A 24,893-nucleotide genomic window follows, 5' to 3' on the forward strand; every position below is an offset into this window, starting at 1 on the left:
TCAGAGTTTGTTAACAGATCACTAAATCAAAGCCACCAAGCAGAAAACAAAGAAAATTAATGGTCAACCACAGACAAGTGTGGAAGACTACTGTATCAAGGAAGGAAACTTTGAGAAACAAACTACTGCAGAACATCCCTCTGTCTGACTGAGGATAGATAATGAAGCAGACAACTAAGAACATTTTTTCCCTTTAGATCATCTATCTTCAGTTTCTGACTAGTTCTTAATACCTAAAGTTCACTGTGATGACACAGATGATCCAGATAAATTAGCTCAGGAAGAGGAGGTTCCTCAGCTGATAAAATGTTTTAACATCAAAAACAGCAGTAGAAAATAGGTCCTTACCGCTTGCTGGCAGTTCATTCCAAGGTTCCCTTTCTCCCCCCGAACCACTTTCATCAGACAGTGCAGGGTTCGCCCTTTCCGATGCAATCCAGAGCAGTGGTGCTCAATCTCCCCTCGACAGCTCAGGATGATCTCGGGGCTCAGAGAGAAGTCTTCCATCAGCATGCGGCGGTAATCTAACATCTCCCCCTGGCACTCGCTGCTCACCTGTCGCCCTGTGAGGAGGCAAGTCACAGCATCATGGACATCAGGATCAGAGACTACTACACATGAGAAGTACAAGTTTACCCCTCGACTACAATACATAGTCATGCTATCATCCAGACTGAAAAGCTGAGAATTCAGCAAAAGCTTTATCAGCATAAAACTCCAAAGACCAGGGTTTACTTTGTTAGTGTTCTGTCTTACACAGATTTATACTACTGAACTAATAATGCATGTGTTTTGCCAACAGAAGTCTTATTAATATAAGATAACTACTAGGGTGAAAATGAAAGCCAGGAAAATCCCTGGCTTACAGCTTGTAAGCTTGTGGAAAAAACTTCGCTTCAGATACTCACTACAGCTCCTCAACTCTTCCTTGAGCTGTCAACGCCATCTGCGAAAACTTATTTAAAAAAAAAAACAAAAACAATTTTACTGAGGTATGCTGCCATGCTGTGCCCAGTCACGTCTGACTCTGCGACCCCGTGGACTGTAGTCCACCAGGCTCCTTTGTTTATGGAATTCTCCAGGCAAGAATTCTGGAGTGGGTTGCCATTTCCTTCTCCAGGGGATCTTCCTGACCCAAGGGTCAAATCTGCATCTCTTGCATCTCCTGCATTGTAGGTGAATTCTTTACCACCAAGGTATAAATGACATATAACAAACTACACTTTTAAAACATATAATTGGTTAAGTCTGACATACATATGCATCAATGGAACCATCACCACAATCAAGATACTGAACGTATATCCATCAACTTCAAAAGTTTCCTCATGTTCCTTTAGAATCCCTCCCTTTCCTCTCTACCACTTACCTCATGCCCAGTCAACCACTGCTTCGCTTTCTACAGATTAGTTTACCAGTTTGCAGTTTTTAGAAGTTCATGTAAATAAGGTTCATATAAATGGAATAACACACTACGAACTCCTTTTTTAGGTCTGACTCCAGACTTTTTGAGATTCAACCATGAATCAACACTGTGTTCCTTTTTACTGCCAAGTAATATCATCCTATTATGTGGCTATACTACAATTTGTTTATCCCCTAAACCACATTACGGACATTTAGGTTATTTCCAGTGTTGGGTTATTACAAAGAAGCTGTTATGAGCACTCACGCACAAGAGTTTACTTGGACATGTGCTTTCCCATCTCTTGGGTGAACATCTAGGAGTTAATGGCTGGGTCATGAGATAGATGTATACAGAACTTCTTAAGAAACTGGCAAACTACTTTCCAAAGTGGCTATACCATTTTAAATTCCCACCAGTAGTGTAGTTCCAGTTCTTTCACATCCTTGCCAACACTCAATATGGTCAGATGTTTCAGTATCAACAAGATTACTGGAGTGGGTAGTCATTCCCTTCTCCAGGGGATCTTCCTGACCCAGGGATCGAACCTGAGTCTTCTGCATTGCAGGTGGATTCTTCACTGTCTGAGCCACCAGGGAAGCCCAACGATCCATATAACTTCTATGAAGTATCTGCTCATATCCTATGTCTGTGTATTTGTGGAGTCTTTCTGTGTTTCCTGTTAATTTGCAGTTTAAGAAGATTATCTATTTTTTTAAAATACCAAATTAGATGTTATACTGTTTTATGATACGCCTTTACTAGTCAACAATCTCCACCTTTACATTTCAGGAAAATTTCATCAAATACCCAGACCATAATCAAAATTCTCCAAATTGCCTTCAAAATGTCCTTTGTTTGGTAGTCAGTCCAAGACCATGCACTCTCTCTGGTTGCTATTCTACTGGCTTTTAAGTTTAGGAGATTTTAACTACCCAGATACCAAAAAAAAAAAAAAAAAAAAATCACCACAAAGTTCTGAGCTTTAACAACTGATCTTTTCCCACCTAACTTTTAATCACTAGTCAATTGTCCCAGCATGATTCATTAAGCAGCTAGAAACTTCATTTTTATAGCTTATAGTCCATATTAAGAAATTTAAAAAAAAAAAGAATATTTCTTAATTTTTTAGTTACGCCATGCGGCGTGTAGGAGCAAACCGTCACCCCCTGCAATAGAAGCACGGAGTCTCAGCCACTGGACCTCCAGGGAGGGCCCAAGAAATGTTCTTTCTTAATGACCCTGACCTTTAAACATCCTTCTTGATTCCTTTGTCAGGGATTCAGTCTTTGACTGAACAGACTCTGAGTCTGACCTTATGAGATAATGCTTTCTTCCTTTACTGTTTAATTTCTTGATAAACACTGTTAGACTAATAATACTACTTATCATTTATCATATGCTAAGTGCTATGTCAAATAACCTCGTTCAGTTCTCAAAAGAACTCTTCAACACAGGTAATGTATTTTTGCTTTATAGATAGAAAAATGAGATTTAGAGAGATTAAGAAACATAAACAATGGTCACCCAGCCAGTTAGTTTGTTGAAAGAGTCATAATTTGAAGTCATCTCTCTCTGACCCAAAGCTCATGTGCTAAATCATTATACTTCCCTGACTCTCCTAACACTGCTGTGCAACAAGTATTTTAAAAATTAAAATTTGAATTTGAAAAAAAAATTAAAATTTGAATTTGAGAAATAAACATTAAAAAAAAAAGCTGGGACGTAAAAAAAAACAGACTTTAAGGCCATTAAGAGGAAAGGCCTTCAACAAGACTTAGGGCCTCCAAGCCCTCAGCCTAGAGTTCTGCTTGCATAGATAGACTCTTTGAGTCACAGAGACAGGTGTACTCAAAAGAGCTAACACAGGAGGAAAGATCCAAAAAGGAGTGGAAAAGATAAAAAGAAATGAGCTCTCACCTCTATGCACAGCTGACTCCAGACACATCAGAAGGTAGGAGAGCCTGGCTTCCCGGGACCGGGGAAGGTTTTCCACGTTGCACCGGTATTTCTTCAAGTCACTCTTACAGGATTTGGCCAGTGAATAACTGACTTTATAATCCTGGGCAATCAGCTTCTGGCGGGTTGTTAGTGCTTCTCGACACTGAGGAGAGAGTGCAGTAAGAGAGCTGTGAGACTGCTCACATGGTCCAGCCGTTCACATGTACCTCTAAGACAAGCAGAGGCTCATGGCCAGGTACAATAAGCAACTGCAGTCGTTAGCAAAATGTCTGTGTTTAAGTTTGGTTAAAATCGAGCACAAGTGTGTAGAGTGGCAAGAAGGAGTGATATGTGAGTGGGCAACTCTGGAATTCTATGGTGAGCTGGTGATTCCTGCAGCAATAGCAACTGTCTAAACACATAAATATTTGGTAGATTCTCATACATCAACTTGACAATGTATTCTTTTCCTCTTCAACAAATATCCCTAAAGTAAATTTCACCAGAATTAAAGTGGCAACTGACATAACACTCTGGACATTCCACTCTGTACTTTTTAAACATAATTATTCAACAGTAAATGTGAGAGTTGGACTATAAAAGAAAGCTGAGCGCCGAAAAATTGATGCTTTTGAACTATGGTGTTGGAGAAGACTCTTGAGAGTCCCTTGGATTGCAAGGAGATCCAATCAGTCCATCCTAAAGGAGATCAGTCCTGGGTGTTCATTGAAAGGACTGATGCTGAAGCTGAAACTCCAATACTTTGGCCACCTCATGCGAAGTGTTGACTCATTGGAAAAGACCCTGATGCTGGGAGGGGTTGGGGGCAGCAGGAGAAGGGGACGACAGAGGATGAGATGGTTGGATGGCATCACCAACTAGATGGACATGGGTTTGGGTGGACTCCGGGAGTTGATTATGGACAGGGAGGCCTGGCATGCTGCGATTCATGGGATCACAAAGAGTCGGACACGACTGAGCGACTGAACTGAACTGAAATGATATAAGGAACTGAAATTAAAAATAGTTCTTCAGCTGCACAGGAAAGTAAATGACAAGAAAGCAAGGCCCCAAATAATTACTTTTAAAAATCATAAGAGTCTCCCATGCATTGAGGGACAGAGGACTAACAGTAGTGAGAATGCTTAATGAGACAGCTGCTGAAAAATTCAATCGCTAAACACCTATGAAGCACATTGGTTTGGTTGGTCAAAACTTCCTGAGTACACAGAGATGGGTTCAGTGTAACTTTGACTAAAATTGATTTTACTTCCCAAATTGATTCCCCATTGACTTCCCAAAGTCCAGATATCATGAGAAGGTTCACTTTTTTGTTTAAATGTAATATGCTTTAGTTTCCTACTAAAGGCCCAGTATTTTATCTCTGAAATGTTAAGCTGTATCAGTATTTTATATTTTGGTATGAGTTTATGTTGTTTGAGAGGATTTGAGAAAGCTTTTAGGAAAATGAATAAAATGCTGATCTGTTTCAAAGAAATACTTACTTTTTCACTCATGGACTCTTCAAATTTATGGTTAAAGAGGCACTTATATACTCTGCCTTCACCAGCTTGTGTCTGTAAGATGGAATACAACACCATCACCATCACCATCATCACTAGCTAAGTAGTTATGCTGGGCATAATCCATAATCTTATATAAGACTTTCTATTAAATTATTATAATGCTGACTATCTTTGAACACATGATTCAGCCACTTACAAAATTTAGCAGCCTTTGAAAGAAAACAATGATCGCAATAATTATGGAAAAAAAATTTCCCATGGCGTTTGGCTCCTGTCACGTGTTCCCAGATGTACTCTTAGTTAGTGAACCAAGAGAAGGGTCAGTGAGTCTCCTTCTTATAACTTAATGTTAGAGTCAACAAAACTCTGGCAGTGGCTCTGTTCAGTGGTTCTGATATGTTAATTCACAACAGCAGACAGAGTGGGAACATACACAAGACACTCTCAGTCCTTTGTGGTAAAGATGGAGATTATTTCTGACTACAGGGTTAGAAAGTTGTTCTACAGAGTATGCAGCGAGTAACCAAGGGCTTGGTTTTAAAAGAGAGCTGCCTGCTATTTCCTTCATCTCAGCCCAAACTACCTCAACATAAATATGTAATATGGGCAAGTTTTAGCCATGGGATATATGTGAATGGGATTCCCTTACTGGTAAGACAGGATTCCTGTATGTAAAACAGACTTCCACGAACTGAAATTGAGAAGTGAGATAAAGTAGAAAGAACAATGCAAGGGAGACTGAAACCAAGTGTTCCCTAGATATGACCTATGGCCTAAGCAGCCAGTATCCAGATAACTTCCTGTTTTCCTGGGACCTACCCCACCTTCCATTTCAGTGGCTTTTCTATATGTGACAGTGTTGGTTTAATTTTGGAATCAAGTATTAAAAAAAAAAAAAAAAAACTAGGAAGAAAAGGAAGCAAAGAAGAACAGTGTCTGAGCTGACTCACATTTTCACAAAAACGTTCCCGATCATCTCGGCAGGCAAAATACAAATGCCGGTCTAAGTGAAAGTCGTCTGAGGACAGCTCAGCCACCCGGAGAATGGCTTTCTTGCAGAGTTCAGAGACTTGAATCTTAGGGTCTCGTTCTTCCGCTTCCTTCACCAGGCCTTTCTCCAAGCATGATACCACCTCGCCCTGTGAATGTGCATCCTAAAATAGCAAGGATACACCATTTTAAAACTCTCACCAAGATGAACTTCAAAAGAAACACCATTTGGTTAAAACAAACAAGCAAAAAACAACAACAGAAAACCTCAACACAGAAGTTTACCAATGTTCTACTGAGACACAGGGTGGGGACCAACCTCATTGTGGAAGTTACAGAGGATGTCCTTGATAATCTTTGGTAAGAATGTTAATACTTGAGAGCTATAAGCAGAAATACCAATCCTGGGAAATTTAAGTCCATTCAGTTTGCACTAGAAACAGAAACCTGACTTTTAGAGCTTAAAATGTCAGAATTTCTTTTTTTTTTTGTGTGGCTGCACCATGCAACATGTGGGATCTTAGCTCCCCAATCAGAGACTGAACCCACATCCCCTGCAGTGGGAGCATGGAGTCAACCACTGGACCATCTGGGAAGTCACAAAATGTTGAAATTTTAAAGAATCTGTTCTTTTACCTCTAAGAGCTACATATTTCTCAAATAATAGTGCTTTAGTCAAGTTTAAAAAATAAGACAAACTATGAAATTTAATGTGGAAATATGCTACAGAGACCCTCTTTCTCTATTTTCTATTGTCCATAAAGACCCCCCACTTTTAGAGTAATGTTCACTTTGATGTTTCAGATTTATCTTAATGTGAGTTAACAAGATTACCACCAAGTATACAAACTGCTTTTGAGAGCTTTCCTAAAATCGTCCAATTATCTTTAAGTGTACATTGCATCAACCCCATAGCAACCACAAGCACTCATTCACTCAAAACATGAAAATTTTTCCCTAAACATTTTCAGAGTCCTAATCTTCTATACTCAGAATATATGCTTCAATAACTTGAGAGGTATATCTATAAATATAGCAAACCAAAGCAACAGAAAATAGACACACATATACACACACAGGCACATAAAATCTCATTATAGTAAAATACCACATTTATGAGGTCATCTGTATATAAGACTCCTAAAACTAGGTAGGGAAACACCTTATTTCACTAAAATTTCAATTCAACAAGAACTATGCATTTTTCCATTTTGCTGCAATAGGGTTTGTTCCATAGCACATTAATCTCTAAGTACTTTCTAGAAAATGTTCATGCTCTCTGCTAATACACCTGTGAAAAGGGAATAAGAGCTGTGATCCCTAGAGTGCAGTTGAGTAAACACAGTTGTGGAACATCAGGCATCTAGCTAACAGTCCACCATTGGTTTTTTTTGGACCTTGACATTCCATGAAACTGCTACAATTTCTATGTGGGTTATGTGTATTTTTCCTGGGGAGAGTTCATAGCTTTCATTAAATTTCAATCCAAGAAAGATAAGGAAGCACACTACACTGGCATATTCTTGTGCTTTCCTATTTTCTTTCTGTACCTCAAGCTTTGTTAGTAGCTTGAAGATTCCGTCCAACGCTTAGAAATCTGAGATGACCAGAAAGTATTATTAGAGAGTAGCTCTGAAGGGAGAAAAAAAACTCTGATGGACAACTGGAAAAAAGATAAGGAGAGAGAGGAAAGTGGACACAAACCCCAAAAATTCAGGCTTATTTTTTCTTCTCAATTTATGAGTGACACTCAAGTTGGTCTATGCAAAGAGATGACTCACTGGAAAAGACCCTGATCTTGGGAAAGATTGAAGGCAGAAGGAGAAGGGGGCAACACAGGATGAGATGGATGGACTCACTGGACATGAGTCTGAGCAAACGCTGGGAGATAGTGAAGGATGGGGAAGCCTGGAGTGCTGCAGTCCACGGGATCGCAGAGTCGGACACGACTGAGTGACTGAACAACAAGTCTGTCTAACCTTGTGCTCACTTAGAAGTGCTCTACCTATTTCCACTTCCCAAAAGTAAAAACGAACCTGTGATAACAAAGATTTGGAAACACATCAATCACTTATTATATACAGTTTACAAGAGATTGAAACATATGATTTTATAGTATAAAGCAATGTCTTATACCAAAGTCGAGTAGCTCATGAAACACCTTACTGAGATGGTCACTAGCAATTAAGCCACAATCATACAGAAGAGACTGAAAATAACAGCACGCTTGTCAGTTCTCCATTTAGACCTAGCCTTAAGTTCTGGCTTCACAGGGTAAAGAAATTATTTCCCTGCAATGAATCTAATGCTTCTCTGTACACTTAGGGTTCACAACTGTTTAAACATAGCAGCGTCACCATGTGAGACCCTCTAAGGAATGTGAAATGTAATTTTAATTATAGCAATTATAGCACCACATACTGGCATTAGGCCATAACATCACCTCCATGAGATGTTTTCTTTTATTATTATCGTAACTTTAGATAATTTTTTCAAATAAAAGATTTTTCAAGAATATTTCTCAGTTCCCCAGAGTCTCTGAGCTTTCCAGGTCAGCCAGATTCAGTTACAAAACTCAAATATATGCAAATATTTGATAAAGAAGACTGTAGGGTTATTACTGAATACAAATGAAAGCAAGGGACTGTACACCAGCACATAATCTACAAGAAATGAAGTTACTTTGGCTTAGATGTTAAGAAGGTAACTTGTTAATATGCAAGCTTCACATATGCACATCAAATGATCCTATAAATGGAGTTACAGTGAATTTTTAAAATTCTACTGTGGTGAGACAAATGCCACTCTTAAAACTAGTATACAGTGTCCATGTAAGTGTTCAGCAGTTCAGTAGGTAATATTTTTTCTTCCATACACCTTATGCTTTAAAAAAATATATATTTTTGGAAGACCAGAGAATGACAACACAAATCAGAAAAAAGGGGCAAGAACTCAGTTTTCATTTCTGCTATTAATTATCCTCCATTTCAACATCTGTGATTTTTTTGTGACCTATCTGCCTAGATAGAGACAACAAGAATATCTGAACTATTCACAGTAGTTGGTTTTAAAAGGAGAGAATGATAGAATGATACAACTACTGAGTGAAAAGTATAAAAGTAGTAATAAGGAGGCACATGTCCACAATTAAGTTCCTGTACTGGATGTCACATTCTGGTTTCTCTTCAGATGATATGAGTTATTTACATTTACTTTCAAAGATCTGCTTTTTCTTTTTAAAAATAATTATTTAAAAAATATTTATTTAGAAAATTCCAAGTTTTATTAAATATATAGCCTTTATTTTTAAATTTTACATATAATAATATTCTGAAAAAAATATAGTTTTGAAATCATGACATTTAAATGTTCATACAAAAGGCAGTGTATTAACAGATTAACCATGACCCCTCTTCTCTGACTTCTGGAGGTCAGTTGAAAGCCAGTCACAGAGGAGACTGCAAGCTTCAGGGCAACAAATTTAAAACTGATGAGCATGTTCTCTTCTGTGGTCAGAACCTGATTTATTAATTTTCAGAATAATTTTCTTATCTAAATAACTTGACTTCAGAGAAGTCAACTATATTTAGAAAAGGCAAGGGAGGGCTGAAGACAGACTGCTATCATTTTTAAACTTGGCTGCAGCATTAGCATGAGGGGCCTGGAGAGCTACATACAGGGTTGCAGAGTGTCAGACATAACTGAGCGTGCATGTGTGCGTGCACACACATACACACACACACACATATGCAGGAAAGAACATGCTTTTTCAGAAGTCCATCTAGGGTGCTAAGGGGAGGGCCTGGTATAAAGAGAAATTCATCTAACTAGCAGGTACAACAAAAGATGAAAATTACAAAAATGTGCTTTTGGATGCCCCATATAACATTTTTTGTTATTTTAACAAAGCCGAAAAATCAACACTCACTGTCACATCTTTAGGCTCTGGCACTAGTATTTTCTGCCACTGTTCAAGTCAATACCGATTTAGTAACTTATATATGCAGCCAAAATCAGGTTTTATCTGGACAATCCAGATTGCTATTGGGAAGCTAATGAGCAACTATCTTGGTGGGCAATGGGGAAGAACTACTACAGGAGAGGTGGATTGTAATGGTCTGTTCTACAGCATGGACCACTGACCACAAATATGACAACGTGTCATCACTGATTCCTGAAAAGAGTGTCTGGAACACTTATGTGACGATTTTTAAGAGTGACATGGAATTGGATATTAATCCTCAGCACTATAAATAAAGTCACAGGAGCTTCTGAATTATCAGGGTGACTTAAGTGCTTTTGTGCCATTTCTAAAATGTGTTGGGAAAGCCAAGTCTTCTTCATGGCCTCTCATGAGCTGCCTGGAAGCTGTATGCCAGCGCACAGAGCTCTCAAGACCGACTCAGGGGCCCTGGGAACAGGCCAGAGTCATGCGCTGGTGTGGAGCAAAGGGGACTTGGTGACAGCCAGACAATGGCCAGCCCTCAAAACCTCATCTGAACTGGTGTGCGCAGCTCCAGAATCCTACTACCACGACCCGGCTGAGGACGGAGGCCTGCAAGCAGGGCTCTGAACAGAGGGGCTTTGCTCTCACACTCCCTAAACAGCAGGTTAATGAGCAGCGGCAATTAACAGTTGATGCCATCCACAGGTCTCAGCTGCCTCTCCCACCGACACCTACTACTTCTCAGGAGCTTTCACTTCTGCTGAGCAAACAGATTAGGCACAAACCTACACTGTGACCTTCTGGACAACAGACCAATGATAACAAAAGAAAGGTCAGATATAATTAAGGAGAAAGAAGCTAGGGAGTTCTTTTCTTTCCTGTCTTTACGAAAACTAGTTCTAACACAAAGATAACACATATCCTATTTACAGAGTACCTTTCTTTTTTGATAAGCTAGAAGTACCCTTCACATATTTTAAATTTTTCTACTATTTAAATATGCTAACTTTTGTACTAGTGAGTTTATTAAGTAATTTTTTTAGACAACAGTGAAGTATATGCTAAGAAAGTTTATAACTTGAGTCTCTCCTAATGCAACTACTTTTCCCTCAAGACTACAGAAAGCTTTTCCAGATGAACGTTATAGGTAAGAAGTACTAGCTGGTTTTGCATTTTGAAGATAACACTATCTTAGCAGATATTAATTCCTCTACTTCCCCACACAGTACTGAAATATTTGGTTACAAACAGATAAAGTGCATCCACAGGCAAACTAGCCTTAGATACCAGGGCTGTCTGGACCTCAACTTTGAGCCCAATGCCAGCTCCAAATCTTCTCCATGCCAGTTATACAAAGCTGCTCCTTCATCAAATCTGTAAGCTCCCTTTGGTGAAGCCAGTGAAGTAGGATACCTTTTCTCCAAGCCGAACGCTCCCACACTTCAGCACGTTGATGTCGTTTTTACAGTCGTCCATGAAGCCGCAGATGAGCCGGTAGTCACTGAAAATGATGGCCGTCATCTTGGTGACGTACTGGTGGCACTGGTAGTCGGTGATGTTGCCTCGGTGGTCCACCAAGCAGGAGACCAAGTAGCCTTTCCCAACTGGCTCATCGGCACACTCTTTGATCTGCTCAAAGCAAAGTGGTTGTTTTATGAAAGCATTCTACTCTCTTACCAAACAACCTTTACAAAAGAGAGAGTGATATCTTCTTGTTTCTTCTTGAAAGAAAGAAAACACTGAGAAATGCTTTAGTTGTGAAGAAAATAGTGTTATGTTATTAAGACTTCTGCACTTTCTAGGAAATACCTGATTAATGTGTTTTGCAAGAAAATACATACATAAACAACTGCGTAGGTAAAATCCAGCCTTAAATGAAGTAAAACAGCTTTTTAAAAAAAATTTCAGTTTATTGAGAAAATTTCTTAAAATGTATTTTATTGAAAAGAGTTTTTGACAGCTCTTTTTAAAATGATTCTACTGAGAATTACCATTACCCATGCAAAGAATATGATAAGATTAATCTAAGGCATAGGTCTGAGAAACAGGTGCAGAACTAAAGTCCAGTTGCATATCTCAAGCCAACCTACACAGCAAACTATTACTGTTAAATAAACCTAATTACTAAAGGCGGGGATTGTACTATTTTACCTCTCAACATGACATTAATGTGTTCTGAATTAATTATGGGTTTGGGCTTTTTTTTTTTTTTTTCCGTAGTGCTAGGTTACTTAGAAAATAGGTAAGAGAGAAGGAAAACATGTGGGGGATTTAACTCCGTAAAGAGGCAGATTATTTACTTTCCATTTTTAACGTCTGGCAAATAAATTTCAACTTAATGTGTCTCTTCAGTTGTCATCAACAGCAATTTGTAAATAACACTGGAGGCCTAACTAATGGAGATGAGCAGAACTAAAGTAGAAAAGAAAGTGGGCATGTTTTTTAACTGAGTAGACTCCCAGCATCACCACTGCAGTCTGAAACAGAAACACGTTTAAAAATGATGCTCAGTGCAGTCTGGCAAGAAGTCTAGGAAGGAGAAGGCCACTGCAATTCTAATTTGGGCCGTTCAGACATATGATCTAGTGGATCAAGCACAAAGTGGCCCCACATGGGTAGTGTCTCTGCAAAGTGCATCCAAAACCACAAGTGCTAAGGAAGGAAATCAGCCTAAAAGTGTTGAAGTTCAATCATAAAAAGTGAAATCTACTTACAGGGTTTTAAGGTTGAATTATAAAGCACAGAGGGTTGTTTGGAAAACGCCTACTATATTTGGAGAAATTAAAAACAAACAAAAATGGCAGTTTTGACAAGAGGAAGGAGCCAAATGTAAATGCTTGTTTTTAATATGAATGAGAAGGGAATGTTTTGTTGGTTTTTTTCTAACCAACAGAGACCATTCTCCATTCTTACACCACCTCTGGTAAATATGTGCACTTGATAAGACAAATACGACCTCCTTTTCCAGAAGGCACAGGGTGAAGGACGCACCACACACTAACAGTCCTATAAGCCACTGGGTCTCTTCATGTCTAACCCCAGTATTAAACTCAGAGCAAGTCAAAGACTCAGTTCAAGAGAGAAAATCCTGTTTATTTTCAAAGAAGCAAACTTGGGGAATTAAACAGCCTCACACTGGCCAGGCAGAGATCTTCAACAGTCAACAAGCTGAATGCAATTCTTTCCGTTTAAACTTGGGCTCTTTTTTTTTTATGATGCCTAAGAAGAGGGCCATAAATGTAATTCCAAGAAAAGGGCTTTTTGTTTGTGATTTTTTTTAAAAGTAAAACAGAGTTAAGTTTCAAAAGTAAAAGGAGAAATAACTGCTTAAAAATCTCAGTGTTTATAATTCAACTAATGAAAAAAGCCCTGCATGAAAAAAAAAAAAAAAAAAACAGGACTTGTGGAAGACACCTGGGTTTTTAAAACAATGAAGAGCAAGTATTCAGACAGGGTCTATTAGGCAACCAATGGTTTAAAAATCTGAAGACTGCTAGACATTTTGAATTGAAGCCTGAATAAGAAATTAAATGTATATTTAGCTTCAATCACCTGAGATTTTACTGAAACACAGAGATGTTGTACCTATTTCTATTTTGGTCCACCACCAATTACAACCAGATGTAGTATCTGAATTAAAATTTTATGCTTTTTTCGAACCACTGTTTTGGAGAGAAGTTTAAAAACAACAACAACAAAAAACTTATAAGAATAACAATGTAAAACAGCATTAAATCATCAATGTATTTATGAATGGAAGTAAACTCTGACATGGCTGGGGAACAGATTCTTAAGGAACCATTAGAAAAATGCTACAGTCACTCTACTTTCGACATAATCCAAGAGAAAAGCAGGCAATATTTGACTCAATCATGGAGAGTAAATAAAAAGTCCAGTTTGTAGTCTTCAGTATTTTTATGATGTTGTTTTCCTCCTTGGAAGAATAACTCCGAAATTAAAAAAGAGGGAAATGTAGAATAAAATGTTTAATTTTTCCTGATAATTAATTTTTCTGACTCCAGTATGATCTCCCTCTATAGAGAGTGAAGTACCCCTGTTATATGAATCTGTTATAAAACCACAACATCCTCCAAAGATTACAAGAGGGCCATAATATAGCACACACATTACAAGGAAGCCAGTTTTATTTACTTACTTATGTGGCTATGCCCAGGCAGCATGTGGGATCTTAGTTCCCTGACCAGGGACTGAACTTATGCCCCCTACAGTGGAAGCACAGTCTTAACCACTGGACCATCAGGGAAGTCCCAACAGTTTTATTTTATAAATACAGATAGATAAAACCAACAAAGGGTGAAATTATTCTGAGGAATCTGCACATTCTCTGAGGAATATGCATATTCTCTGAGCTAAATTTCCACGTGGCACTCAAACTGCTATGTGTAGTTAGCCACAGAGGGAGCCAAGGGAGTCTGAGGTACGTAATACTGAATCTAAATGCTGAATATCAAAGTTTTAAAGTAAGCTATTCTATTCTGAAGCCCCAACATATTTGAAGAAGGGTCACTGCTTTAGAAGAATAAAGCACATCTGATGCAGCAGTAGAAGGTCTGAGGAAGAAACCAGGTTCTCCAAGATTCCATACAGTGCCAAGTGAGGTACATGAGCTGAGGACTCACCTGGTTGGAGTAGGGTGCTCCTTAAGAGCTCAGGAGAAGATGGTCCTAACTTAAGTCATCAACAGGGTAGTGAGGGGACTTCCCTGAGGGTTCAGTGGCTAAGACTCCGAGCTCCCAATGCAGGGAGTCCAGGTTCAATCCCTGACCAGGAAACTACATCCCACATCTAAAGATCCCACAACTATGACCCAGAGCAGTCAAATAAATAAACATATTTTTTTAAAAATAGGGTAGTTTGGGGACAAATCTATATGATGCAAGACCTCTGATTATTAACTTTGAGATAGAAAAGCAGCAATTATTTCCTTTGTGATTCTTTCAGTATGTAGAAATCCCCAACTTCATGAAATTTCTACCACTAATTCTATAAAAGAAAATAAATTACAATGTTCAATACCACAATTTTCACTAATATCATTTGATATTTATACTGAGCTGAGAAATAATAGAAAAATATCACCAATTAGCATACATGCAATATTATACATATTTTCAGTAATTATTTTTGTCTTTATATGCAATATCCATTTATAACAATATATATAACCTTCTCACTAAACCTTTCTAATGCTAACTCCTATTATTTGGAGTATATGCCTCTGTGGTTCAACTGGCCCAAGTGCACAGCCAAAACACTCAGGACTGCTTAAGAGCCTCCCGGGTAAATCACCTTGACATGCCCTAGTCATAAGCAGACTGTACAACGTGTGAGAGCACTCACTGATGACAGGAGTGACTGTACTCTCCATCTGGGGACAAAAAGAGCCTGATTTCCAACCTGCCTGAATCAACAGCATCCTACTATGAGTGCAGATTAAGAAAAAGAAGTCTAATTACACACCCCCCCAACCCGAGTCTATCTCTGAACCAAGACATGTGAATTCCAAGAAAAGTAGAGTAATGGAATCACTCGTTTCTCCCTCAATGACTGGTCTGGTCAACAGATGTAATTTTCTCTTTCAGGTCATTAAAGATCCACAAAATTCTTTCTTTCACTACTTACCTCTGATATTGTAGATTTGCAAACTTCTCTGGCCACAGATTCAAATTTTGGATCTGTAGTTAGGTTCAGCTTATAATTCCATAACAACTAGGTACAAGAGAAAAGAACACAAAAAATAAACAAACAAAAACTTAGAATAGTATGAAATTTAACATTAGTGGTTACTATAAATGATACAGTTCCATTATACAGTCAGATAAAGCATATTTACACTTCAGTTAATGAACAAAAAGTAACATTAAAATGTCACTGTATTTATAGATAAAAGAGAAAAATGTGGAAACAAAATAAAGCACTACCATTCAAACATACACTTTTTTCTATTTTTACTTAAGGACAAATATTTTTAAGTCAAAAAACAATTAAAATGAAAATCCCTGATAAGAGTTTTTCCAAGAAAATATAAATAGGTATACATGCAAAATTCTTCTTAAATCAAAAAGTCTAACGCAGAAACTCAGAACTGGAAGGCTAAGTTGCAGATTTCACAATCAACTGTGCTTTTCACATGCTTTTTATGAAGGCGTGTCATCCAGAGTCTAATTTCCAAGTGTATCTTTCTTTATTCCTCTAAGGAACCCTCAATTTGACAAGTACATGATAAGTTCTGTTTTACACAACTGTTTCAACGGTTCAAACTATGAAATCTCTAAAGCCATTACTATTCACAGATGAAGGCTCAATATTACTTTATCTTTGCAGCTTCAGTTAAAAAATTTCAATACATGATTCAATTTCTGAAAAGTAGCAAAAATAAGCTCTTAAACTCTGCTCAGATGGAGAAACAGAGCAGGAGCTTTCTATGATGTAGGACACGGAGAAGCCTTTTTCTCAGACTGCTTCACTCCATGACTAAAGAATACAATCACTCATTCACTGATTCATTCAAACATCTGCTTAGCACTTCTGAAGATGTATCACACACAGTCTAATCTGAAGGGCTTCGCGGACTATTACAGGAAACAGAAGCAAATGTTTGAACACATACTGAGTTAGGAAATGGAGGTTAAAACAGGAGGAAAAAGATAGACTGTCCAGTGGTGTCTATGGTCAATGGCAGGTAATGTGACTAAGTACAATATTTGGTTAATTGAATCACAAGATGTCACAGCAGTAATGCAATCAGACTTACAAATCTTTTTTTTTTTTTAAATACTTTTTGAGGTTGTGTTATATTTTAAAAACCCTACCCCCGTTCATGTTTTCTTCTACTGTTTCTGTGGTGTTTTACTTTAAATCTCTGTCTTATCTAGACCTTACCTAGAATAAGTCATCAATTTAAGCAGCCAATCTGTTTCTCTGTTCTTGCAGTCTCCCATTCAAAATACCAAATAATGAGGAGGCAGAGTGATTTCTTCCAGTACTGTCAGATATATAACTACTCCTCTTTGCAGACACAACTCAAGTATCATCTCCACTATTAAATGTTTCTGGACATCAACCCACCAGGGCAAAATTCACTTTTGTGTCCCCACTGTACTGTTACAGGCTTCTACCGAAGCATTCAGCACTTTCTGCACAGATGTGATTTCACATCAGTTCCTTCTAATATTAGATTTTAGACAATATGTAGATACAGATATGACACTGAATGCATTAATCACAGTTATATCTGGAGTTCTTATCTGTCAACTCGAATGTCTCCATCTTTGAGGTGTTTAATTCTGTCCAGTTTCTATCACAGTGTCTGGCACACAGTAGATGACTGCATGATGACTAAATGAAGTAACTTTAAAAGACAAAACTCTAAAATCGTAAACTTAACATGCAAAGAAACAATTTCATATGGTAGCTGTAACTGAAGAAAAAGTTAAGTTTACAAGTATTATTTGGCCAAGCCTGCTGGTTTCTACAATGGAGGACTATTTGTAGATTTATCATGGCCCTTAGATAAGGTTAATCATTCTCTTGTTAAGATTAAGTGCATTTAAGAAAACATTATGCTTCCCAGAACAAAGGAAAAGCATCCTAATATCTGCCATCATATACATAAAACACATATGGAAAATTATGGAAAATCCATACTTACATGATTGCAATCTGAAGAAATTTCATTTTCAGGCTAAAAGAAAAAAAAAAAGAAGAGATGATGTTAAAAAAAAAAATCCTCTCAAGCTTTTAAATACCACCAATAAACTCAAAACAAGAAATCTGAATATCCAACTGATTGTATTTCCTCAATAGGAGGAGCAGATTTTTAGACTGCTGAGGAGAAATATGCCAGAAGAGGAGATGAGACATGGTCCCTTTGCAATCTATGGTACAGTCTGGAAGTTGGGGAAATGGAGAGGAACGTACTAAAGAGAGAAAGCAACACTGACAGAAGGGTCCTTTCACGACACTTAGTAATTCTGAAAGCTGAAGAGGATCAGGCACAATATAGGTGTTCTTGCTTTAAAGAAAGTTAGATATCTGAAAAAAGCAGGCTTACTAAATAGAGGGCAAAAAGGGTCTGCCAATGATGCACAAATTAGTCTCATGTCACCACCAGGGGAAATGAGGCGGTGGGCACACAGGGTCTACCTGCACTGTATTTTTAACCGTAGAGTCCGCAACCTTGCAGGTCCATGATTAAAAATATAATATTGAAAAAACTATTTCTATATTCCCGTGAATACATGTGCTCATAAAGCCAGGTACATACAACAGAAAATAAATGAACTTCATTTCTGTGACAAAAAAGTAGATGAGGTTATGCTTAAAACTGCACAGCTTTGCCGTACACTTCTTTAATTTCCTTGTTCATACCGGTAAAGGAGACAATTGTCATGCTGCACACAACAGTAGAGTACTATTTACTCTGAGTTTCCACAGCTTTCTAACCAGCTCAAGCAAAGTCAATTCTGTCTCCCTTCTATGAAATATTCCTGACAAAGGTTGTAAATGATGCCATTTTTCAAAATAAAAAGATTCTCCCTATTCAGGGAAAGAAATAAAGCAGTACAGAAGAGAGAAAATATTAGCAAACTAAACAGACACACCTAGCATCACTTCAGGAAGAAAAAGGGTTTCTAAGGAACTATTCATTCCACTATAGTATTTAACAGGCATTAATTCTAACATACAAACTCATTTCTGTATGTACATATAAAATATTACATTAGAATTGACTTAGATTGCTAGGCAATTGTGAGATTATAACACACCACCTCTGAACTTTCTCCCTTCTTGTCTAAGTAAGAATAGACATTTTAATGCCTTTCTGAAGTGTCTTTCTGAGTCTCAGAAATCTGCCTCCATACTGTGAGTTAATCTAGTTTAATTCTGTTCCCTTCATTTCAATTCCAAGTGCTTAATTTATAATGCTTAACAGTTTATTTGAAAGAAAGCTTTCTTTTGTTTAGGCAGTTTTCTATCTATCCCCTCTTCATCTATACTTTCCACTTTTCCCAGTCAATCAGCAAATCTACCTCTTTCTCAAAGCACATATGGCAATTAACATCACTAGCATCTCTACTTGTGTTCATTTCCATTAAACAATAATTTTGGTTTAAAGAGGCATTCTTGAAAGAAATTCACAGCATTGGAGAATTTTCAAAGTAGTCAAATAAGATTTAAGTTACTCATGGGAAAAAAGTGTTGCCATGTTTATAGTTCACAAGACTTACATTAGCAAATTAATGACTGTTTTAACGTCCTGCTTCCCTACAGTGGTAGACTAGATTATTTCCCCCAGTTTTCTACTCTTTAATAGGATTTGATATCCTTTGCCCCTTATCCTTGTAACTCTGCATGGCCTCCTGCTGTGGACTGAGTATACACCCTGCTCCACTGATGTCAGGCCAGGCTGCTGGCTTGCTCTGGCCAGTGAGATGTGAACAGGCATGATGCGAGCAGAGGCTTTAAATGTGCTCGGGTGGGCTTGTACTCTCAGGCTCTTGCCATTCCCCACGCGAAGAGCATATACAGAGAGCTGCAAGGACAAGGAGAGACACGAGAAGCAGAAAGCCCTTGAAGTTTTGAGGGTGTTTGTAATGAAGAAAAAAATGACTAACAAGCCTATCAGGAAAATGAAATAATAAAAATTTCAAAACCTTTAACTTGTCATTAACTGCAATGATCTAATTTAGTGAATCATATTAGTAAGTACACAATACTGCACCTTTTATGAAGGAATGACGCAGTCCACAGAGACATAAGTGAACTGCAAATCTGAGACCAGTATTTGGTTTTTATCTCTCTCACTGTCTTGATTTGCAATTGACAATAATTTTTTTTCTTTATAGATTTAGTTTTTCTATTCACAGAGAAGATGACAATATAGGAATGCTATGAGAGTGCTTGCTTTGGCAGCACATGTACTAAAATTGGAACTATACAGAGAAGATTAGCGTGGCCCCTGCGCAAGTATGACACACAAATTCATGAAGCGTTCCATATTTTTCTATTCAAAAGTCTACAAGCAATAAATGCTGGAGAGAGTGTGGAGAAAAGGGAACCCTCTTACACTGTTGGTGGGAATGCAAACTAGTACAGCCACTATGGAGAACAGTGTGGAGATTCCTTAAAAAACTGGAAATAGAACTGCCATATGACCCAGCAATCCCACTTCTGGGCATATACACTAAGGAAACCAGATCTGAAAGAGACATATGCACCCCAATGTTCATCGCAGCACTGTTATAAAATAGCCAGGACATGGAAGCAACCTAGATGTCCATTAGCAGACGAATGGATAAGGAAGCTGTGGTACATATACACAACAGAATATTACTCAGCCATTAAAAAGAATTCATTTGAATCAGTTCTAATGAGATGGATGAAAGTGGAACCCATTATACAGAGTGAAGCAAGCCAGAAAGATAAACACCAATACAGTATACTAACGCATATATATGGAATTTTAAAAGAAGGTAACGATAACCCTATATGCAAAACAGAAAAATAGACACAGATGTACAGAACAGACTTTTGGACTCTGTGGGAGAAGGCGAGGGTGGGATGTTCTGAGAGAATAGCATTGAAACAAGTATGCTATCAAGGGTGAAACAGATCACCAGCCCAGGTTGGACGCATGAGACAAGTGCTCAGGGCTGGTGCACTGGGAAGACCCAGAGGGATGGGATGGAGAAGGAGGCGGGGGGTCGGGATGGGGAACACATGTAAATCCATGGCTGATTCATGTCAATATATGGCAAAAACCACTAAAATACTGTAAAGTAATTAGCCTCCAACTAATAAAAATAAATGGGGGGGAAAAAAGGGAATGCTATGAGAAAAAGATTATGATGTTAAGCCACTGAGATTCACTGAACAGTTATAAAGAATTTTAAGTGTAATTACAAATAATTACTCTCATAAATTTTAAAAAGCCTATAGAATTAAAGGACAGAGTAGTTGTTCAGAAGAACAGAACAGAAACCTGAAAAATACAAAATACAAAGTAGTAAATCCATAAGACCAGCACAAATTAACTCTAGAGAAAGTATTTAAAAATAAAAAAAAGAAAATGCTACAGTTGAGCACTCAGCCATTTGATAAGAAACGAAAAGACAGAAATCTCAAGGAACAAAAACAGACGTGGGGGCTCACACAGGTGTGGTTCCGAGCCTGCACCATTGCCAGGAGGTTGCAACCGAGTTACTTCACCAGACAGCACATCTACTTCTGAAAATCTGTACACGCAGACAGCTTGATGATCTTTAACCTTAGGATATGAAGAGTGTGGGGACTAACACTGGATCTATTAAGAAAGGAAGAGGCTGAAGATGTTTTTCCTTTTATTAACAGTGAAGTAATACTCTAAATAAAATGATCCCAAGAAATTAATCAACAAGTAAATACTGAATACATATGAAGTACCCAAAACTGTGCCAGGGATTGTTGTGGGATTACAGAATAAGGCACTGTCCCTAACCACAGGTAGTTTACAATCCTGCTGTAGAAATAAAATGGTGAGTTCAAGCAAATGAGCAAAAGCAGACTTGAGCTGGACCCAAATGCTTAGACAGGCCCAGGGGCTGTTCCAAAAGGGATGCAACTGAGACGATTCCCTGGAGCTCAGGAAGAAAATAACTGAAGCTGTCTTTTTTGAAAAGCTCATCCTTTAATTTATACTTTCATGTTTTTGTAATATATGTTAGAATAATTGATATTTTATGAATAACACATATCTACTAGGGTAAGCTTAGTAATTTTTTCAAATAATAAGAACATGATGAAGACAGAAAACTGAGAGCTGAAGCCTCTTCTAACCAGTTTAGGAGTCCTCCACTCAAATCCACCCCTTCAAATCAGAGGCAAAGTGAAGGCGCCTAGCCTGTGGAAGCAGCAAATTAGAGGCTAAGCTTTGCCACAGAATTAGCTGCTCTCTACTACACTGGAGATAGAAATCTGGACTTCAAAAAGTCTCCTACATCAAGTGTTTCCTCATTGGAATTTAAAAAACTGTTCTCTTAATAATGGAAAACTGGGGGAAGACAAATTTACAAAAACTCTCACAAATAACTTTCTGTTAAATTAAGGATCAAATTTTGAAGAAGAGCCTGCTGAAGCAGCAGATGTTGGTGTCAATTAAAAACATCATGAGGAATAGAGGCAAGGGAAAAAGACGACGTGAGGCAGCCCCACCCCAACAGCAGTGACCCAACAGTTCATGCTGGGTGAACCATGTGGGGGAGACCGCCTGGGCACTCTCTGCAGCAAAGAGCGCTGAGAAAGCCGCCTGACTCCAGTAACAAACGTGATGCGTGTAGCAGAACATGGTGAAAGTTGTTACTGGATGGAGCCAGGTGCTACATTTACTTCTTATAGCAAGATGGGTGGCAAGAAAAACGGTGCTATGTCCAGTGTACAGAGAAAGATACTGACACTCACAGAAATCGACTCACATAATCAAAGGCACATCGCTAGAAGGCAACAGAAACTGAAGTGTACTTACCGATACTACATGGCAACCAAAGCTTATTGTGGTGCTTTCTGTGAGCACAGTGATGGGCGGGCCTTTGGGAGAAGCAAGAAAAGGAAAGGTAGACAGGGGACTTTCCTGGTGGTCCAGTGGTTAGGACTGTGTGCTCCCAATGCAGGGGGCCTAGGTTTGACCCCAGGTTAGGGAACCAAGATCCCACATGCCTCATGGCCAAACAAACACCAAACAAACAAAACAATAAATCAAAGCAAGGTAGACAGGGTGAAGGAACGGAACAAGTGCTCTAGACTGATTTATGTGAGGAATTCAGAGGGCAGCGGCCTGGGTAAGAAACTGGTAGTTAGATCAACTGCGGATCAGGGCTGTGGTTTCCCCAGTGGCTCAGTGGTAAAGAATCCGCCTGTCAATGCAGGAGACGCAAGTTTGATGCCTGGTCAGGAAGATGCCCTGGAGAAGGAAATGGCAACCCACTCCAGTATTCTTGCATGGAGAATCCCATGGACAGAGGAGCCTGGCGGGCTACAGTCCATGGCGTTGCAAAGAGGTGGACACAACTGAGCACACATGAAAAGGGATCTGGATGAGCCCTTCAAACAACCATAACAGGTTATAAAAAACTTTGATTAGTGCATTTGACTTTTCTAAATCAGTGATTCAAATGTTTGGGATATTGCTATACTTTTAATCTCCTAACTGGGTAAGTAAGACAAGCTGAAACAGTTGGTTTTAAGGTTTAACACCCCTAACCCTTCCTCCAATTTCTGTAAACTCAGAATGGGCTTTTAGGGATAGAAACTGTGTGTTTGTGTGTGTGTGTGTGGGGGGGGGGTGTTGGGGGGAGGAAACCCAACAGATTAGCAGTGGTGTTACCTACAGAAGCTCTGTGATTTTAGATGTGTCACTTCTTCAGACCCTAGAGGACAGGCTTTGGAATAAAACAGGGATTTCATCACCTAGGATTCATGACAGACTCAGGAGTAAGACTGTCTTGAAAAATAACACAAAGCTCTGTGCAAGTATGTTTTCATGAGAAGAGAATCCACAGCTGTTATCATCATCTCAAAAAGACCCATAAGTCAGTCAGAGAAAGACAAATATTGTGTGATTATTGCTTATATGGAGAATCTTAAAAAAAAAAAACAAAGACACAAGTGAACTTATTTACAAAACAGAAACAGACTCACAGACTTAGAAAACAAACTTACGGTTACCAGGGAAGAAGGGTGAGAAAGAGGGATAGTTAGTGAGTTTCGGATTGACATGTTCACACTGCTATATTTAAAAGGACCTATGGTATAGCACGGGGAACTCTGCTCAGTATTATATAAGAACATAAATGGGAACAGACTTTCAAAAATAATACATTCATGAGTATGCGTAACTGAACCACTTTGCTGCACACCTGAAACTAACACAACACTGTTAACCATGCCCCAATATAAAGTAAAAAGTTCAAAACCCAAACACGAGACAAGCTTTAGACGTTACTACAGCAGTGTTCAGAATAATCATCAAAGTTTATAATCAAACTCATGACGCACTGCAATACTGCTGACCCTTGAGTGACATGGGTTTAATCTGTATGGGTCCACTTATATTTGGATTTTTTAAAAATAAATGTGTACTATGGTTTTTTAAAAAAGAAGCATTTATCTAAGATGATTGAGATTCTCTCCAGCTTTCTGAGTCTATAAAACCTGAGATGTGGAACTTAAAAATAGCAGTATTTGTTGAATTCCATATCTTTTAATGCAGGTAATTTGATATTATGATTACGGTTTCCTACTGCTTTATCTTAATCATTCTCTGCTGGTCAAAATCAAAACAAACAGGTTTCAGAATATACTGCTGGAAAGGTTGAGTGTGAATGTTCTCAATTAATTCAACCATCACATTCACTTAAGAGGATGATTTTTACAGAGAGTACAAGTCTGGAACTATGATTTCCCCAAAGGCAAATAGGCTGAGTTAATGAGTCTGGCAGGAGAAACTAAAGGAGTCACAAAACTAACTTGGAAGTTGTCCCAGTTTCTAAAACAGAGATGCTTGGGAGTTAGACTGTGTCTAAAACATGAAACATTCTATAATCACATCTACTCAAGTTGAACTACCCACCAGATCATACCTGATACTAAATGAAGTAGCAATAGACTCCATATATTAATCACCAAGAGAAAACAAACAAATCAGCAGTACTGCTGCATTCATGGCCTTGCAAACATCTGAAGGCTAGGAAACAGCCTGATGCCTCCTTCTGATTAGAAACATTCTGCTGCAGCAGTAGATAAATTCTTCTTCTACAAATTTATTCATGAAGGACCCAGTAAACTTCCAATCATATAAGCAATTCATTTCTTAACTAGGCCCAACCACTTCCTTCATGCCCACCAAAAAAGCAAACTGAAAATACAGCTGGTGATGATTAGATAAACTCAGTCTTTTAGTCTTGGTAAACCTCCCCTGCGCAAGTGTAAACTGAATATTTACCCTCAATCAGATTCGTAACTAAATTCCTCTTAGTGCCTTATTCTGGCTCAATCAGAATTATTTTTTATTTGTACCCAGGGATAGCTG

General features: G+C 38.3%; 1 protein-coding gene and 1 non-coding gene across 2 annotated transcripts in view; one reads left to right on the plus strand and one right to left on the minus strand.

The window, feature by feature from the left end:
• GLG1 (golgi glycoprotein 1) overlaps nucleotides 1-24,893 on the minus strand; it is a 122,825-nt gene that overhangs the window by 29,116 nt on the left and 68,816 nt on the right. The window contains exons 2-8 of the mRNA XM_065924999.1: nucleotides 17,481-17,513; nucleotides 15,452-15,538; nucleotides 11,222-11,437; nucleotides 5,823-6,026; nucleotides 4,852-4,923; nucleotides 3,326-3,509; nucleotides 349-563 (exon numbers count right to left, since the gene is read on the minus strand). Coding sequence (XP_065781071.1) covers nucleotides 349-563; nucleotides 3,326-3,509; nucleotides 4,852-4,923; nucleotides 5,823-6,026; nucleotides 11,222-11,437; nucleotides 15,452-15,538; nucleotides 17,481-17,513 — 1,011 coding nt within the window. The remainder of the gene's footprint in view (nucleotides 1-348; nucleotides 564-3,325; nucleotides 3,510-4,851; nucleotides 4,924-5,822; nucleotides 6,027-11,221; nucleotides 11,438-15,451; nucleotides 15,539-17,480; nucleotides 17,514-24,893) is intronic.
• Nucleotides 19,729-19,835, plus strand: LOC136162049 (U6 spliceosomal RNA). The gene has a single exon (XR_010661900.1). It is a non-coding gene; the product is annotated as a U6 spliceosomal RNA (small nuclear RNA).

Source organism: Muntiacus reevesi, chromosome 2 (assembly GCF_963930625.1).
Source record: "Muntiacus reevesi chromosome 2, mMunRee1.1, whole genome shotgun sequence".
Lineage (NCBI taxonomy): Eukaryota > Metazoa > Chordata > Mammalia > Artiodactyla > Cervidae > Muntiacus > Muntiacus reevesi.